Source organism: Calliopsis andreniformis, chromosome 1, assembly GCF_051401765.1.
Source record: "Calliopsis andreniformis isolate RMS-2024a chromosome 1, iyCalAndr_principal, whole genome shotgun sequence".
NCBI lineage: Eukaryota > Metazoa > Arthropoda > Insecta > Hymenoptera > Andrenidae > Calliopsis > Calliopsis andreniformis.
The window spans coordinates 10295007-10312420 of record NC_135062.1 but is presented as its reverse complement, the minus strand read 5'-3'; the positions used below and the strand labels follow the sequence as shown (position 1 = coordinate 10312420).

Genomic DNA, 17414 nt, shown 5'->3' with positions numbered 1-17414 from the left:
CAGTATGTGATGATTGAATTACGCAGAATTTATTAAAGAACGAAGTGGCTAATTGTCGAATATTTCATGCTGCTTCGTTCAAAATATTGTAGAAATAATGTCGGAAAATGTTAAAGTGGCAATTAGGTTAAGGCCTTTGAATAAATGCGAGAAAGACGAAAATCTGCCGATACAATGGGTCGCAAGAGAAAATTCTGTTGTTTCTTTAGATCCGGATATGAGAGAACGAGAGGATAATAAATTTCACTTTGGTAGGTCTAGAATCGATCTACAGTATTCTACAATATAAAATACTCGTTTTGTTACAAGTATTTTATCGCATCGAGATATAACCTATTTATCGTCTTTATCATGTGACGTATCTTCTGAGGAAGTGTAAATTAAAGAGACAAATATTTAACACGTTTTCTGTTTTTGCAAAGTTTTAGATTTTTAATGAAATCCTAAAAAGTGTTGAAACAGGAAATCTACCTGATTTTCTTATAGAAAAATATAAATTGTTATTCAATTAAGTTAGTCAATCAAAAAACAACTGTTTTTATTTATTACAGTACTTTGGAAACCATTTTTATAATTTACTGAATGGCATTAATATTCATGTGGTTATAAGTAAATATGCATATCATATTCAGTAAACTTATTTCATCATTTGTGACTTTTTTTTTTGCCGAATTAATCTTAATAAAAAATGTGTGTCAGCATAATTAAATGGTGTTGGATTATATTCATTTAAGACTTTGTATATGTACTGTAGAAATATTCTATGAACAAAATCAAATGAATGTGAATTTTGAATGTTTTAATATTGTATTTTTAGATAATGTTTTTGATGTGGATGCAACCAATTCTACTATATTTGACATTATTGTAAAACCAATTGTTAATGCTGCTATAAATGGTATTAATGGAACAATATTCTCATATGGTCAGTTTAATTCTGGTAAAACTTATACAATGGTGGGTGCTGAAGAAGAACCAGGAATTATATTTCTCAGTATTAATTATATCTTTGACATTATTGCTAGCAATACTGAACGTGAATTTTTACTAAGGTTTGTGTGTGTCTTAATCTCTGATCAACGTTTAATAATTCAATTTAATATTTAATAATTCAAATATAAAGATATTTAATCGTTTTAGGGTATCTTATCTAGAAATCCATGATGAAAAGGTAAATGATCTACTGAATCTAAATGGAAATAACTTAGAATTACATAAGGATGATAATGAACGTGTAACTGTTCATTGCAAAGAAGAAGTCACAAATTCTTTGGGCAGTATGTTATCTGTAATGAAAAAAGGACTCAAGAATGGAAAGATAAGACAAACTAATAGGAATAGACCTATTAGTGGTCATAACATATTTCGAATTGTAAGATTGTGTAAAATACTTAATGTCCCAAATCTTCTTCTATCAGTACAATTAGTTTTCATTCATTTTAGACAATTGAGAGTCAAGAAGTTAGTGGAAATTCTAACAATATTGTACAAATATCACAATTAGATTTAATAGATCTTGCTGGTTTTGAAAGACCGCATCAAATGGATGCTGTGGAAAAAGATGAAATTAACACATCTCTATTCACGTTAGAATCTATAATAGTACAACTTAGTAAATCTCACAGTGATCAAAAGGACATTGACTGTCATAAGAGCAAGTTAACAGAACTGCTGCACTCTGCAATAGCTGGCAATACTTTGGCTGTAATGATATGTACAGTAATTCCTGTTGCTTTGGAGGAGACATATCACACTTTATTGTAAGTACTTAATTACTATAATGCCATTTATAACCCAATGCCATCATTAACTCAAGTATTTTCTTTTCTTTTTTTTTATACTTTTTTAGGTTTGCACTTCAAGTAAGGAATATTAAAACTAATCCACATTATAATGAGGACACATCTAATAAATCGTTACTGAATCGTTATACAAAACAGTTAATTAAGCTTCAAACAGAATTACAGGTCTATATTATTAATTACCGAATTCTTGTATTAAATTATTTTTATAAGAATAACGCACATCTTAATACTTTTAAATTGTTTTACTAGAAGGGAAAAAATGCGAATTCATCTAAACAACTAGAAAACACAGAGCCGAAATTGCAAGAAAAATATCAAATTAACTATTTACTGGAAGAACGTATAAGGTTATTAAAAAATCAAATTGTTTCTGGATGTAATGTAAATTTTGAAGAATCTTTCAAATGTAAATCAAGAAAGAGACAACCGAAGCCTAATTCTGTGACGTCCAAACAGCATATTCCTGTATTTCAACCTAGATATAGTCTACCTACTATAAAAGAAATGTCACCTGAAAAACCACGTACAAAAAGCATGAATCAAAGTAATTTTATTATATTACGCAGCCTTTCTCATTAATGTATTTGTGTGTCATTAGTTTATTGTTTCATTTTCAGCATTCCAAACAGCTTTCGCAGATTTCGAGTTGGATCTAATTGAGTCTGAATCAGGTAGTGAAATTAAAGAAAATGGAAACAGTATTGAAGAGAAGGATATTGATTTCACGAATGATATTCCTAAGAGTGATAGTTCTTGTATAACTCCTGTGAAACAAGATTCATGTGTACAAACTTTGAGGTATTTTATTGTTTAAAAATTAAATCTTCGTTATTCTGTATTGTTTTGGTATACTTTTTTGCTTGTAACAGTTATTATACTTCTCCTTCTACACCGAAGAATGTTTTACGACAATATATCTCGGATTTGGCCAAAGATCTTATCGAACTTCGTGAGTTTACAACTTTAGAGAAACAATTGATCTGTGAAGAAAATCACTGTAATGCATTTGTAAGTGTATTTATCTTTAGTTATAACATATCTGTATATATTTTTACGTTATGTAATCTTATATTTTTTGGCAGGACCAATCCAAAAGAGAATGTATTTCATCTAATTCTATTGATAACGAAATGGACACGCATTTTGCTGACTTAGTAAAACAGTTAGAAGAAGACAAAGCTAAGTTAGCCGATGAGTTAACGATAAAAATTCAAGAAGTAGATGAAATAAAGAATGATGTACTAGCCCTCAAATCAGACGTAGAAAAATTGCAAAATACTATTTACTTATTGACAAATGAAAACATGGATATGTCTACTAAGTTATCTGTGGAAAAAGAACGTTCGAAACAAGCTGAAGTAACTCTTCAAAAAACGATCGATGAACTTTACGCCCGCATCTCGAAAATTACAGACGAGAAAATTAATTTAGAAAGTGATTTGATGACTTTAAATGATCGGTTGCAATTGATATCTTCAAAAACGGCTGAAACAATAAGTGACGAGCCATTGCTTGTTAAATATCAAGAGAAAATTGAGAAATTGAAAACAGAAAATATTGAATTATCTGCCATAATCGAAGAGAAAAATAAGGAACTGGAAAGTATCAAAGAAAGTAAGTCACTTTTGTTTAATCATGAATGTATTTATAAAGAAAAGCTTGCATTGCTTACAGAGAAACATGAGTGCTTAGTAGCAGAAAACAGTGAACTTTCTACTGATTTGATGGATAAAATTGAAGAAAACGACATGTTAAGAGAAGAGTGTGACGTTCTGAAAAATAAAATGTCTCTGATGAATAATGTGAATTCTGAAGAAGACGATGTAGAACGACTAAGAACTGAGAATAATTTTTTGAAAGCTGAGATTGTAGAATTGAAAATGAGAGTAACGACGTTGTCAAACGAAAATACAACATTTTCGAATAATTTATTCGAGACTATAGATGATTTGGATAACTCACGAAGTGAAAAATCACTTTCATCGATCGTGTCCGATGATATTACAAAGGCAAATGAAAATACGAAAAAAGAATTGCAAGAAAAAGACCATGAAGCGTTAGTAAACAAAATAATAGAATTGCAAAGCAACGTTGATCATTTGACCCGTCTGAATAAAAAACTGAGCGACTTAAAGTTATCTTCCTGCAGCCGATGCTCCCATCTGAAGAATTTGAACGACAGTCGTAGAGCCCTAAAACTGGAAGCAAAAATTTTGAATCATAAATTGGAGGACTTGCAAAGAAAATTCGATCGTAAGTGTGCAGATACTGAAGCACTGAAAATAAAAGTTAATCAAGATCTAAATTTAAGCTTTGTTGATTTAAATGCTAGCTTCGCAAACGGAATGGATGTGAGTTTCGTGGAAGAAAAGGTTCAGTGCTTGAATAACGAATTGCAAGTATTAAAAGATGATCGTGATAAATTGTCAATGTTGTATAAAGAGAAGTGTGACGAACTTGAAAAGCTTCATGACGAAGTCACCGATGAAGACTCGAAATCAAAAAAGCATACAAGTAAAAATGAATGTAAAATTGAGAAAATTCAAAAGGATATCGATCAAGTTAGGGACGATATAGACGAGTTGAAAAAAAACAGTACCAACTTTACTTCGATGCTTACTAAATTCAGAACAGAAAAAATAAGTTTATTGGAGGAAATAAATGCATTAAAAATAATTAACGAAGAACTACAACAGAAGGTGTCGAGCAGCGAGATGTCAGCAGCTACAGCAATGGAAAAAGCGCAAATTCTTGAGAATGATTTGTCAAATATGAGTAAAGAGGTCGAGGAGTTCTCTAAAAGAGAGAAAGAAATGAAGAGTGAAAGATTAACACTGGAGCTAGAAATAGAGGACCTAAAAGTCGAGAAACAAAACAAAGATGTACAAATCGTTAAATTACATCAGACAATCGATGACCTCAACGATTGTATTTCGTCTTTAAAGGAAGAATTGGATTCGATTACAAGTCAGAAAAATGAATTAGCCATCTCTACAGAGAGCAGCGAACGCAAGCATGCGGATGAATTAGCGTTATTGCAGAAGCAATATATGCAATTGGAAATCGAGAAGAAGCAAATCACAGAAGCAGAGAACCGCGCGATACAGAAGACTCACGAATTAAAATCAGACATAGAAAAACTTCAGACGGATTTGATCAAACAAGAAAACCTATACAAAGAAGTACAAGGGAAAGTTAGTCAATTAGAAAACCTTTTACGAGAAAGTGAAAATGAGAAAGAAGTGTTGAAGCAGAAACTGCAAGAGCTAGAAGATCAAGTAACTGAGTCCAAAGATAATTTGATAATTGAAAGTAAAAGTGAATTTGAGTCCATTACCAAGAAATTTGAAGAGTATACAAAAGAGACTGAAATAAAATTGAAGAAGATTAATGAAACAGTTAACAAATATATAGAAGAAAATAATAATTTGACACAAGAAATTGTAAAGTTGCAAAAAATTGAGTCCGCATTCAATGAAATGAAAGAAGATAATAAGCATTCCTTTAATAAAGAAGAAACCTTCATTAACGATAACAAAAAGTTAAAAGAAGAGTTAGATACCATTAAAGAATCGATGATTAAAGAGTTGGCGTCACTCAAATACAAAGTAAATTCTATGAACTTTTTAAATAAGAACGCCAATGAAATTTTTATCATTTTCTTACAGACGCTTATGTCAAAGGAAGAAGAGGTAATTAAAACCATGAGAGCATCGTTTGAGAGAGATAAACAGAAACTAGAAGATGAGAAGCGACAAAGTGCTGATGCTGAGAAACGTGTAACGATATGGTCTAAAGAATTAGAAACAGAAATCGAGAAGCTGCAAGGAGATCTAACAAAACGAGAGGATATGTATAGAGTACAGCAAGATAAGATTTACCAGTTAGAACATTTGTTAAGGGAATGCAAATATGAGAAGGAAATACTTAAAGAAAAAATGGAGGCACTTGAAACTGACTACCATAATTTGCAAGCTGAATTCGACAAACAATACAAAGTGGACGTTCGACAGGAAGAAGCAATTATTGTTGCTCAAAAAAGGGAGAAGGAACTACAAGAAGCTTTCAAGAATAAGGAAATCGAACTTCAGCTTAAACTAAAATCTGAAAAAGAATTATATGAGAAAAGAATAGAAGATCTGCTTGGTGCGATAGAAACCTATAAAACAAAAAATATGGAATTAAGGAGTAATATGGAAGGTCTTGAAGCGAATGAGAAGCAGCTGAAAAATATTATTGAAGCAAATGCAATCGAGTTAAAGACGAATAATCAAACTATACATAAAATAAATGTTGACTTCGAGCAACTTACCCAAGCTTACAATGAAGTGAATCGTGAATTAGAACACAAAACTTCACGGATCGAGGAAATCACGACACTTTTGAAAAGCAAATGTGACATGCTGTCTGAATATAAAACTAAATTTGAAACTATTATGCCAGATTATGAAATGTTGAGGGACCAAGTTAAGGAGCGAAAGGTAAGTATAGAGCGATATAAAGAAGAAATAGAAAAATTAAAAATGGAGAAAGAAGAACAGATTGAAATTATTAAAGATAAATTAAATTCTGAAGAAATAAAAAATCACGGATTGAATAAACAGTTGAATGAATTAAACAATAAAAACATAGCTTTAGTAGAGGAATTGGATACTTTGAAGGAAAAGTATGAAAATTTGCAGCACGTAAATACAAAATTAGAAAAGAAGATTAGGAATAGTACGAGTAAAGTAAAAGCAGAAGCAGAGATGGAGGATCTACGAGATTTAAACAAAAGATTGCAAAGTAACTTAGAGGGAGCGAGTAATCGGATAGCGGAACTTCAGGACAGTAAAAATAAAATTCTGAAAGAATTAGTTAATGTGAAAGGTCAATACGAATTATTATCCCAAGAGAATATTGAACTACAGAAAACATTATCATCTTACAAATCTAGGCAAAACGTTCCATGTTATACACATGAGACAATTCTTCAAGAGAAGAATAAGGTTGCACTAGAATTAGAGAGCACTAAAATATTATTAAACCAAAGAGATAAAGAGATTAAAGAATATATAAGTCAACTAAAAGACATATCTATTAAAAATAAAGAATTGAATAGTCAATTAGAAGAGCACGTTACAATTATCTGCAAACGTGATCAAGAAATATCGTGTCTGAAAGATAAACTGTATGTTCATCAAATAGAAAATAAATTAGTTAATGAATTAGAGGAAAAGCTAACATCTCTAAAAGCAAAAAATAAGAAACTTCATGACCAACTTGAAGCATTTAAGGCAAGAACAGAGATTGATACAAAACAAGCAGAAAACATAAAATTGCACAACGAAAAAGTTTTAGCTACGTTGAGAAAAGAGAATTTAGAATTACAGGCGAAGCTTAACGAATACGAGAATAAATTAGAAGTAAAAAGCAACAGCAGCAGTTCGAGATCAGTAAGTCCAGCGATCGAAGTTAACAGAAGGAGGCATAGTCGGAATGAAATATTCAATCAAAAAAGACACTTAGAAAATATGATGATTGAGACAGACGTAAATGAAAACCAAGAAACTTGTCAAATATTGAGGAAGAAAATTCAGGACTTGGAGCTACAATTAGTATCAAAGAATGGTCAAATTGCAACATTGGAAATACAAATCCAAAGTGAAAACTTCCCTTACCAACAAAAATGCAAGGAACTCGAGGAGCTTCTATTAACATATCGTAAAAAGGTATGTAAAATAGTTGTTTTCTAAATTTGTATTCAGACGAATTAATTAAAAACATAATTTATCACTTCATTTTTCATAGAATGCAGAGCTTAGTTCTGAAGTAAGAAAACTTCAGAGGGCTATGAACGATATCAACGCGTGGGAGTGCGATATATGTAGAAGGTGGCGAATAAATAGAAGAGATCAAGGTTGTCAAACAGTATCCAGCCATAAAGAAATAGTCGATGTAAGTAAACATGCAGAAAGGCCTACTGGTGTTTATCAATATTAATTATAATAATAATTTCATAGGGTCACGTGCAACTAGTAAAATTGGAGAAAGAAAAGACACTGTTGAAAGATCTATGTCGTTCACGGTGTCGGCGAATAAAAGACCTAGAAAGCAAAGTAAAGGAATTAGAAGAAGCACAGGCTACGTGTGTTTTGAAACCCATTGATTCTTTACAAGAAACAATAAATCAAAGGTACACTTTAATGTACTCCAATCAGCAGTTGAATTTGGAGAAGAATGTAAACCTGTGAGGACCTCATTTCTTTTACATTTTTGACGTGAAACTATTATGTTAATTCAAAGCTTTCTTTCAAGAGTATCTAAATTGATGGAATTTCTATAATTTACTTATTCGTGAACATTAATCGATAATAGTGACAGTATTTATGTAAACATAAAGTATTAAATTAGAAACATTGAAATATTAATAATTGAGAAAAAGTAATTGCTTTATATTTTGCATATCTAGCACTTAAAATTTGTGCGTTCAGGTTTCAATTATTCCATTTTCTTTTACTTTGTCCTGCTTTGTGAAAGTATTAAGTTTTTTGCATTTATATTCTATGTACATAACGTTCTGTACAGAGTTGTGAAGGAAAGCATTCCAGTTGATTTAGTGGAGTTTATAAAACCTTTAGACAGTGAAAGAAGTTTATGAAACGATTACAAAAATGTTTCTTTCGGATATGTCGCTAAAATAATATATTGGATTACTTTGAAATATTCAACAGGGGTCTACTACATTAAGTATTATAATTCATTCCTTGTTCTATAATATTGTAAATAGTTATAAGATTAAGATATTTATACATTTTCACAAAACTATATTTTTATACCTTCTAAAAACAATGTAAATAATTGAAGTTTGTGTACTCATTATGACGTTGAAGGTGGCAATACGTGTATCACACATAATTTTCGCGCCAACTTTATAATAAAATACAAAACTTGTGCTTCCAACAAAGATAATAAATGAAGCGATTATATAAAAGTTAATTACAAATAAAATGTGCCATAAAGTACTTGTTCTTCTGAATGTTTATTTAACTTGTGTAAATTGTTTAATTATGACAATCATATTAACAGATTATACATGACATTGTCAAAAATATTAATGTATTGTACGTCTAAAATTATTTTGTAATAAAAATTTCAGTATTTCGATCGTGTGTATAGTAAACTTTCGTCTACTGTATTTTCAAAAACCACTACTCTCAAATTTTTTTGACGAAATAAGAATTATTCGAAAATTGACCACACATTGTCATATTTTAATATTTTTATCGTAAAATTTCTAATTTATATATTTAAAGTGTCGTTGAGGATTTAAACAAATACATGTTTCAAATTTACCGCCTGTGGTGTTTTAGTTTAACTTTATCTCAATAGAGGGTTCTGTACATACCTGTTAACATAATCCATTGAGCTTCACTATCTGAGTAAAAAATAAAAGTTACTATCCTTGCATTAACCTAGTTGTATCACAAAGATACGTTGTATGTTGTTTATTAGATACGAAAAAATAGTAAATATTGTTTTCAAGTGACTTGAGTGTACAAGATAAATTAAAAATCCAAAATGGATTTTCAAAATCGTCCAGGAGGCAAAACAGGAGGCGGAGGTGTTGCTTCTTGGTCTGAGAGCAATCGAGATAGAAGAGAACGTTTACGACAACTCGCATTAGAAACTATCGATCTAAATAAAGATCCATATTTTATGAAAAATCATTTAGGCTCTTACGAATGCAAATTATGTTTGACGCTTCATAATAACGAAGGCAGCTATTTGGCCCATACTCAGGGCAAAAAGCATCAGGCTAATTTGGCTAGGAGAGCTGCTAAAGAAGCAAAGGAAGCACCCCAAACACTTGCTCCTGAAAAACCTCGAGTAGAACCAAAGAAGTTTGTGAAAATCGGAAGACCAGGATACAGAGTAACTAAACAACGTGATCCAGAATCTGGACAACAAAGTTTATTGTTTCAAGTTGATTACCCAGAAGTTGCAGACAATGTTATTCCACGTCACAGGTTCATGTCAGCGTATGAACAAAGAGTAGAACCACCTGACCGTAAATGGCAGTATTTATTGTTTGCTGCAGAACCTTATGAAACTATAGCCTTCAAGGTAAATTATGAATGTTATATTTGTAAAAGCATAGTGAGCAATGTCTTCTAAAATGTAATGTTATATTTCAGGTTCCTAGTAGAGAAGTTGAAAAGGCTGAAGGAAAGTTTTGGACACATTGGAACAAAGATACTAAACAGTTCTTTCTACAGTTTGCATTTAAGAACGAAAAACCATCAGTAGGCAAAGTACCACCACCTCCAGTTCCTCTAATAAGACCTGGTTTAGGGCCACCTATGGTACCAGTACCACCACCACCCAGACCTCCTATGTTCAATCCAGTACCTCCACCACCTGCACTATTAGCTACAGGCATGCAAATACCTCCACCACCTCCACACATAGCATAATTATTTTTTAAGAAATTACGAGACTCGAGAATGCATCTAAATTATACATTCTTCTTGAAATGTACAAATATCAGTCATTTGTGTACTAAATATTTCACTGCACATTTTGTGTATAAAAACATAAAAAAGAATTGTGTGTTAATATACCCATACTCTGTTATAATCCCATTACAAAAAATGTAAGTTCTCTATTTTATTAACATACATCATCAGACATACAAAGTAAAAGAAACAATCTTATGAAATTTGTTTTTTTCTGTGGTTGGAATTTTATTAAGAATATAAATATTGTGAAATGTACAGCAGGTTGATTTGACAAGGTCTCTGTTCCTGGAACAAAAAAGAATTTAGAAAATTATTCTGTATGTTTTACAATGATTTAAATAAGTAAAATACCTGCATATTTAAGCACAGAGGACACATGCACCTCCAACTGCCTTGATTTTGTCTTCAGCCAATTTGCTGAAAAATTTGGCTTTAACTATGACTGGTTGTTTAGGAAGGCGGCCTTTTCCTAGAAGTTTGTAGTATCCCTGAAGAAAAATAAAATTCAAAACCATAAGTATAAATTCAAATCAAGATGAATATATAAAAATATGCAAATTCAAATGCATATCTAAAAACACATCAAATACACATCTAAAAACTTACCGCTTTGACAATATTAATTACTGGTACTTTCTTCTGTGAGTCTTTATATTTAAGTCTCCTTTGCTCTGACACTAACGTCCATAACTTGTCCAAATTCATGGTGGGGCACCATTTCGTGTTACGTCTCAAGTGGTAATTTCTCATACCAAGCTAGAAAATCAAATACCAGGAATGTAAAAAAGAATAATTATTCCTATAAACTATATGCCTAACAGTTATCCATGTTGTCAGAATATACAGTGCATTCAAAGTAATTCAGTTCGCCGGTGAAATATAATATTATTAAAAATCATCATTTAACATGCTGTAGGCTTTTTATGAAAAAAAAAATCGAAAGAACTAGGTGTGCTTACCTTTCCAAAGTAACCAGGATGGTACTTGTCAAAGTTGATACGGTGATGGTGAAGACCACCAGCATTACCACGTCCACCAGGGTGTTTCCTGTGCTTGCCTAAAATAGAATACCGTAATTTGATATTAAAACATTGACTTTTGTAATATTAATAACCACATAAACAAAATTCTGTTATTTCTTCGTGTTACACATTGTCTTACCTACGCGACCATGACCGTGGCTGACGTGACCACGAAGCTTCCTGGTCTTCTTCTTGTGTGTGGACTATTAATTAAAAGAAAGATAATAAATAAACACGACTTAATAAGTAGAGAAACTTGTGAAACTGTGTGATTATTTTCATCGCGAAGGTTATGTTTGGAATCTATCGCTACACGACACACGGCTAGTGTTCACAATCAATATGAAATTATTTACTTCGGAAGGAAAATAATAAATCTAGATAATAATTCTTTGAATATTCAATGAAGTCGTAATCATTTTTAATATTTCATTCATCGTAAGATGCCTTCGGTAATATCAGATTACGGAAAAATAATTTAAACACCACTCACTCACCATCTTGGTCGTGGTATGAAAGAAAAAGACCCAACCTGATTGCGGAAGTTGTCAGCTTTTACTTCAACAGCGCATGCGTGATTCACTATCATTTAATCATGAACTACGTAGTATTAAAAGTACCGAGGAGGATATTCGCTTTTTACGTACAAATTTAAGAAAAGATCCAGTACCATCATTACTATTATTATTTAAATATATAATTTAATTCAGTTCATAAATTTCTATTAAAAACAAACTCTTATTGACATCAAAAAATTTCCAGAAAATTTTAAGAGCTGCCATTCCTTTCATAAAAATTAGTCTTTACGTTCCCTAATATTTTATCATTTTTACCATAAAAGATGTCACATATGCATTTACTATAATAACATTTTCTAAAATAAAAGTCAAAAATCCGTTTCTAAGATCTAAATGAATAAATTTTTAATCAATAACTATGCAACTTAATTACGTCTCAATTTGTCGCTGATGGAGAATAAGCTTGAAGCTTCTTAAAGTTTGTGCATCTCACAGAATTGCATGACAATGGTTAACTTGTGCACACAGCCGTGCAAACCGGGTTGAAGGAAGAAAGAGGGATTTGCCGATTTCGTATGAGTTATTTGTGGCCGTTTCGAGCTGTCGCACGTTCAAAGACGAAATTCGATTTTCATCGCGAAAAGAATTTCGCTGGAGCGCCGGTCGGAAAGCCCGTGGTAAACTGAACGTACACAAAGAAAGTCTTGGTACTGGATTAAGATGCAGGAATCTCAGCCGAAGAAAGGCAAGAAAGGTAAGAAAATAGACGTGCGTTTCGTTCACGCGTATCGTGGACTAATCATCGAAATAGCGGCTCTTCGAATCCATATGTTCGTTCGGAATTTTTTACCAAACGGGCAGCGTTTCGTTCTTAGAGGAGAGGTGTCGTCTGCTTTAAGTTAACCTCAACTTAACCAATTTCCTCGTTACATACGGAAAGAATAATAACGTATTTTTAGTTCTCTCGTTGCGCCAATAGCTTGACAGATCGAACCTCGGTGCATTCGCTTTGCTCCAAAGTAGTAACAGGTAATCAACATTTTTGACACTATTTGAAAATCGTAATGCTGGTTTTGAGATGCATATTTTATAACCGTTCGAAGGTAACGTTAGATAAGTCAGCGCTTTCTTCCGATAAATGTAAATTCGTTATGGATGATGTGTGGTTAACGCGTCGAACATCACTTTATTTAAATCATTGGGTGAGTATATCGATTGTCGAAAATCGTCGAAAGTGAAAGTTGCACAGTTTTAAATGGAGTAGTGAAAGTATGAATGGCAGGAGGTGTTCTCGTGATTTGCGTAAAATTTGGTCTAGAATTTTTCTATGAGGAAACTATGACATTTGATTATCTTGTACATATATGTTTGTGATATTTTAATTACATAACAGTTTGATGGTAAATGAATAAATCTTGTATTTGACAATTTGAGAGCAGACCAATTTTTAGTGCAGCATAGTAGAAACAAATGTGTAGAAAGTTTGATATCTGTAGAGTTTCAATTCTTTTGCAATGTTGATTTGTATCTACTGTATTTTATTGAAGTCTTATGAAGCAAATTTTACATAGATTATGTGTATATTTGATAACTTTTTGTTATATAATATATTAAGATGATTAGAAGGAAATGAGGAGATGATTTATAAATTCTTATTTATAACTAGCCAGAAGAAAGCGCAATGATAGCGATGATGACATCGAAAAGGTATTGGCTGAGTTGGAACTGGAGTATTCTGGACAGAAAACAGAAGTTAAAGATGAGCCTGTTCAGCAAAAAGCAGAAGATGAGGACAAGAAGAAGAAAGAAAAGAAGGGTGGTAAGAAAAAGGATAAGGGTGACATAATTGACATTAAAGAAGAGTTGAAGACTAATGCACTTCTTGAAGAAAATGACTTTGATGATGAATTTGAAAGTGGCACTGTAAAAACTGCTGCACAGAAAAAGAAGGAAAAGAAAGAGAGAGAGAAGCAGAAGAAGCTTGCCCAAAAGAAAGCAGTATGTAACAAGTGTTTTAACTTATTATTTTTTATTTAGTCATAAATAATATAATTTATGTTTTATATTACTGTGGTAGGAAATGGCTAAAAAGACAGAGGATGACGAAACAGAAAGCCCAGAAGCAGTACCTGCAGAGCAGGAGACTAAGAAAAAGCAGCCAGAAGCGAAGGTAGCAGAAGTTAAAAAAGCAGATACTGCTGCACCTGAAGCTGAAGATGGGAAGAAGAAAAAGAAGAAAGCAGCAAAGGAGGAGCCAAAAGAGAAAGAGAAGGAGAAAGGTAAAAAGTAGTTCAGTAGCCTTGCTTTAACATAGTAAATTTGTCATGAATTGTATTTATTAGGATATAACATTAATTGATGTCCACATTTAGTATAATTAGATATGTACAATAGGCAAAGGTCCTGGAAAGAAGATGATTGCTGCTATGCAAGAAGCGCTAAAGAAAGTAAAAGAAGAGGAAGAGAGGTTGAAGCGAGAAGAAGAGGAAAGGTTACGACAGGAAGAACTACGGGAGCAAGCGCGTTTGGAGCAGCTTCGACTAGAACAGGAACGTAAAGAGAAAAAGAAACTCAAAGAAAAACAGAGGAAAGAGAGGTTAAAAGCAGAAGGAAAGCTTTTAACAACAAAACAGAAACAGGATAGAGCAAGAGCTCAAGCTATGATCAATGCACTTAAAGCCCAAGGTATAGATTTACCAGACGTAGGGGAAAAGAAACCCAGACCAGGTAATTACAAATCAGCTCTTTAAAAAACATCTAAACAAGTATTACAATCATTGAGAAATGATGTGTGGATTCAGGGACACGGGTAAGACCACACAAAATGAAGCAACAGGTCAGCGTCGATGAAAAAGAAGACGATAAGGCGGGTGACGGTGTAACGGAAGCGGAGAAAGTTGAAGTGGAAATCGTTGATCAGCAGCCAAAAGAAGCCGAAGAAAAGGACGATGTTAAAGATTCTTGGGATGCTGAAACTAGCGAAGACGAACAAGAAGAAGGTATTGTTTGTACATAATTACGTTGTCAAGAATACTTTTTAACAAAATTTACTTTAATCGAAAATATTTTGGCAGACAAATCAGACGATGTGCCAAAAACTCCTGAAAAGGTTAAGGAAACAATTCTTCCACCAGAAAAACCAAAGCAATCACAGACCGAAATCGCTGCAAAAGAATCTTCGGAAAGTGAATCTGAGAGTGGTGACAGTGGCAGTGAATCGGACACTGAGGAAAGCGATGATAGTGGGTTAGAAGATAAGTTACCAGCTAGGAAACAGGAAAAAGTCAAAGAACGAATACAGCTTCGAAGGATAGAAGCAGATAAGAAGAAGTCGCTGGATAATCTCAGAGCGGCGGTAGTTTGTGTCTTAGGTCATGTAGATACTGGAAAAACCAAAATTCTCGATAAATTAAGAAGGACAAATGTGCAAGATGGTGAAGCAGGTGGTATCACTCAACAAATTGGTGCAACAAATGTACCTATCGAAGCCATTCAAGAATCAACAAGACACGTCAAAGGAGTAAGTTATAGTATATTTATCTCTATTTTAGTGTACTTTTTTTCTTAAGTCAGCAGTGACAAAAATAATCGTCTTATCTTGTTTAGTTTGCCGAAAAGAAATTCAAGATTCCAGGGCTCTTAATCATAGACACTCCTGGTCACGAGTCCTTTAGTAATTTAAGAAACAGAGGATCCTCTCTTTGTGATATAGCAATATTAGTAGTAGACATTATGCACGGTTTGGAGCCACAAACTATAGAAAGTATTAATTTACTAAAAACGAAGAAATGTCCTTTCATCGTAGCTTTAAATAAAATCGACAGGTGAGCTATTCGGTATCAACTTTAATTATATAATTTATAAATTAATTTAAACGATCATAAAATATTGTTCTCATGATTTTTACAGATTATACGACTGGCAAACGATGAACCGAAAAGATATCCACGACATTGTAAAAAGTCAAGCCATTAACACGCAGCGAGAGTTTGAAAGACGTTCAAAAGACGTGATTGTGCAATTCGCCGAACAGGGTTTAAACGCCGCGTTGTTTTACGAAAATCCTGACCCAAGAAGTTACGTTTCCCTTGTCCCCACTAGCGCTATTACAGGTAATATCGACAGATTCATTTCCTAAGTGGTTTTGAGATAAGTTAATATGTTACATAAAATTAATGTTTATGTCTAGGTGAAGGTATGGGCAATCTGTTGGCCCTAATTGTCGACGCTTGCCAGGGTCCGCTAGCCAAAAGACTCATGTACAGCGAGGAGCTTCAAGCTACAGTTTTAGAAGTGAAAGCATTACCCGGCCTTGGAACTACGATAGATTGTATTCTAGTCAATGGAATGCTAAGAGAAGGTGACACAATGATTGTTGCTGGTACTGACGGTCCCATAGTCACCCAAATACGTTCGCTTCTCATGCCACAACCTCTAAAGGAATTGAGAGTTAAGGTGAGGGAACAGAAATACTTTTAATCATAACAGTTTCGTAATATTCTACTTCATAACATTTATTTTTTTATTACTCACAGAACGCGTATATTGAGCATCGTGAGGTCAAAGCTGCACAAGGAGTAAAAATAGCTGCAAAAGACTTGGAAAAAGCAATCGCAGGTAAAAGAAGTTCAGAAATATTTTGCTCTTCAAATGCGCAAAATAAGAAATTACATGTCATTAGGATAATGTTGAGGATATAAATGTAAGTATTTTGTAACCTACAGGACTGAATCTTCAAGTGGCCCAGAAGCCAGATGAAGTGGACTTTTTCAAGGAAGAAATCGCGAAGGAATTATCCAGTGCTCTCGGGAACATTAAGCTCGCTGAACGTGGTGTTTATGTACAGGCTTCAACATTAGGAGCGCTGGAGGCGTTACTGGACTTCCTTAGGACCAGCAAGATCCCGGTAAGTCTAACTTACGTTATAGTATTTAGTATTTAATTAGAAATTAATTGTTCAAAGCGAGAAATGACTATTAAGACTGTAATCGCGTCAACTTAAGTCCATAATTAATTTTCATACTTCAATCCGAAACATATTAGCAATTATACCTCGTAATTAGAATAGAAATTTCTGAAGGCATATGCGCTAAAAACATCTGAAACTGGCGTCTAGGGTGTTGATAGTTTTTAGTAAGATAGAAAACGAATTTTTCTGGGAGAATTATCTTTACGCATTTAAGAGGAAATATCATCCTGAGTTGTCAAAAAATATGTAATCTTTTAGAATTTTTTTCATATGTAAATACTAAATGAAAAGTGTAGTCTTTCTTTGAGAATATAAATGTAAATTTCAGTTTTATTCTTCAATTTTTTTGAAGTAAAAATATTACAAAATGGCGGAGTTATTTGCTGTTCCTGAAACCTTTATATTATATAAAAACTGGGAGGTCTGAAATGCAAGATTGTTATTGATTCATACGCTAGAAACTATTGTCTACAATGTAACATACAATTGTTCAAAAATTTTAATAATTGTCGAAAAGATTGTAGTTTGTAGTAAAAAACAATGGTTATTATTCCAAAAAATCACCTTTAATCGTTTATAGAAAGTCAAATAATAATTTC

General features: G+C 32.8%; 4 protein-coding genes across 5 annotated transcripts in view; 3 read left to right on the top strand and 1 right to left on the bottom strand.

The window, feature by feature from the left end:
* The first annotated feature begins 64 nt into the window (after positions 1 to 64).
* Positions 65 to 8860, top strand: LOC143180609 (uncharacterized). Its single transcript, XM_076380469.1, has 12 exons — positions 65 to 251; positions 818 to 1052; positions 1141 to 1372; positions 1444 to 1760; positions 1850 to 1967; positions 2055 to 2370; positions 2423 to 2603; positions 2675 to 2813; positions 2888 to 5117; positions 5322 to 7516; positions 7596 to 7742; positions 7808 to 8860. Exons 1-12 carry the CDS (start codon positions 98 to 100, stop codon positions 8036 to 8038), a joined length of 6495 nt encoding a protein of 2164 aa, XP_076236584.1. The 5' UTR covers positions 65 to 97; the 3' UTR covers positions 8039 to 8860.
* Positions 8861 to 9254: 394 nt separating this feature from the next.
* Positions 9255 to 11260, top strand: Sf3a2 (splicing factor 3A subunit 2). The gene is made up of 2 exons (XM_076380502.1): positions 9255 to 9911; positions 9983 to 11260. The coding sequence occupies exons 1-2, from the start codon at positions 9366 to 9368 to the stop codon at positions 10259 to 10261; spliced, it is 825 nt and encodes a 274-aa protein (XP_076236617.1). The 5' UTR covers positions 9255 to 9365; the 3' UTR covers positions 10262 to 11260.
* Positions 10442 to 11844, bottom strand: Rpl27a (ribosomal protein L27A). The gene is made up of 6 exons (XM_076380515.1): positions 11826 to 11844; positions 11468 to 11531; positions 11266 to 11363; positions 10913 to 11062; positions 10658 to 10794; positions 10442 to 10591 (listed from the first exon to the last, which is right to left on the bottom strand). The coding sequence occupies exons 1-5, from the start codon at positions 11826 to 11828 to the stop codon at positions 10666 to 10668; spliced, it is 444 nt and encodes a 147-aa protein (XP_076236630.1). The 5' UTR covers positions 11829 to 11844; the 3' UTR covers positions 10442 to 10591; positions 10658 to 10665.
* A 517-nt stretch (positions 11845 to 12361) lies between these two features.
* The window catches only part of Eif5b (eukaryotic translation initiation factor 5B), a 35359-nt gene continuing 30306 nt past the window's right edge, over positions 12362 to 17414 (top strand). The window contains exons 1-11 of one of the 2 annotated variants that reach the window (XM_076380481.1): positions 12362 to 12600; positions 13513 to 13844; positions 13924 to 14125; positions 14241 to 14573; positions 14648 to 14845; positions 14921 to 15366; positions 15453 to 15670; positions 15756 to 15958; positions 16036 to 16301; positions 16382 to 16463; positions 16571 to 16752. In XM_076380481.1, the coding sequence (XP_076236596.1) occupies positions 12567 to 12600; positions 13513 to 13844; positions 13924 to 14125; positions 14241 to 14573; positions 14648 to 14845; positions 14921 to 15366; positions 15453 to 15670; positions 15756 to 15958; positions 16036 to 16301; positions 16382 to 16463; positions 16571 to 16752 (2496 nt within the window). In that variant the 5' untranslated portion in view covers positions 12362 to 12566. Of the gene's footprint in view, positions 12601 to 13512; positions 13845 to 13923; positions 14126 to 14218; positions 14574 to 14647; positions 14846 to 14920; positions 15367 to 15452; positions 15671 to 15755; positions 15959 to 16035; positions 16302 to 16381; positions 16464 to 16570; positions 16753 to 17414 lie in introns of those variants that run through there. The other variant, XM_076380490.1, reaches the window with a different exon arrangement.

Excerpts from the sequence above, each read along its gene's own strand:
- LOC143180609 (XM_076380469.1), top strand. The coding sequence starts at position 98 with ATGTCGGAAAATGTTAAAGTGGCAATTAGGTTAAGGCCTTTGAATAAA. Across the intron at positions 1,053-1,140 it reads GAACGTGAATTTTTACTAAG|GGTATCTTATCTAGAAATCC; the intron begins GTTTGTGTGTGT and ends TAATCGTTTTAG. Across the intron at positions 7,517-7,595 it reads TATTAACATATCGTAAAAAG|AATGCAGAGCTTAGTTCTGA; the intron begins GTATGTAAAATA and ends CATTTTTCATAG.
- Sf3a2 (XM_076380502.1), top strand. The coding sequence starts at position 9,366 with ATGGATTTTCAAAATCGTCCAGGAGGCAAAACAGGAGGCGGAGGTGTT. Across the intron at positions 9,912-9,982 it reads ATGAAACTATAGCCTTCAAG|GTTCCTAGTAGAGAAGTTGA; the intron begins GTAAATTATGAA and ends GTTATATTTCAG.
- Rpl27a (XM_076380515.1), bottom strand. Across the intron at positions 11,364-11,467 it reads CCACGGTCATGGTCGCGTAG|GCAAGCACAGGAAACACCCT; the intron begins GTAAGACAATGT and ends ATTCTATTTTAG. Across the intron at positions 10,795-10,912 it reads TAATTAATATTGTCAAAGCG|GGATACTACAAACTTCTAGG; the intron begins GTAAGTTTTTAG and ends ATTTTTCTTCAG.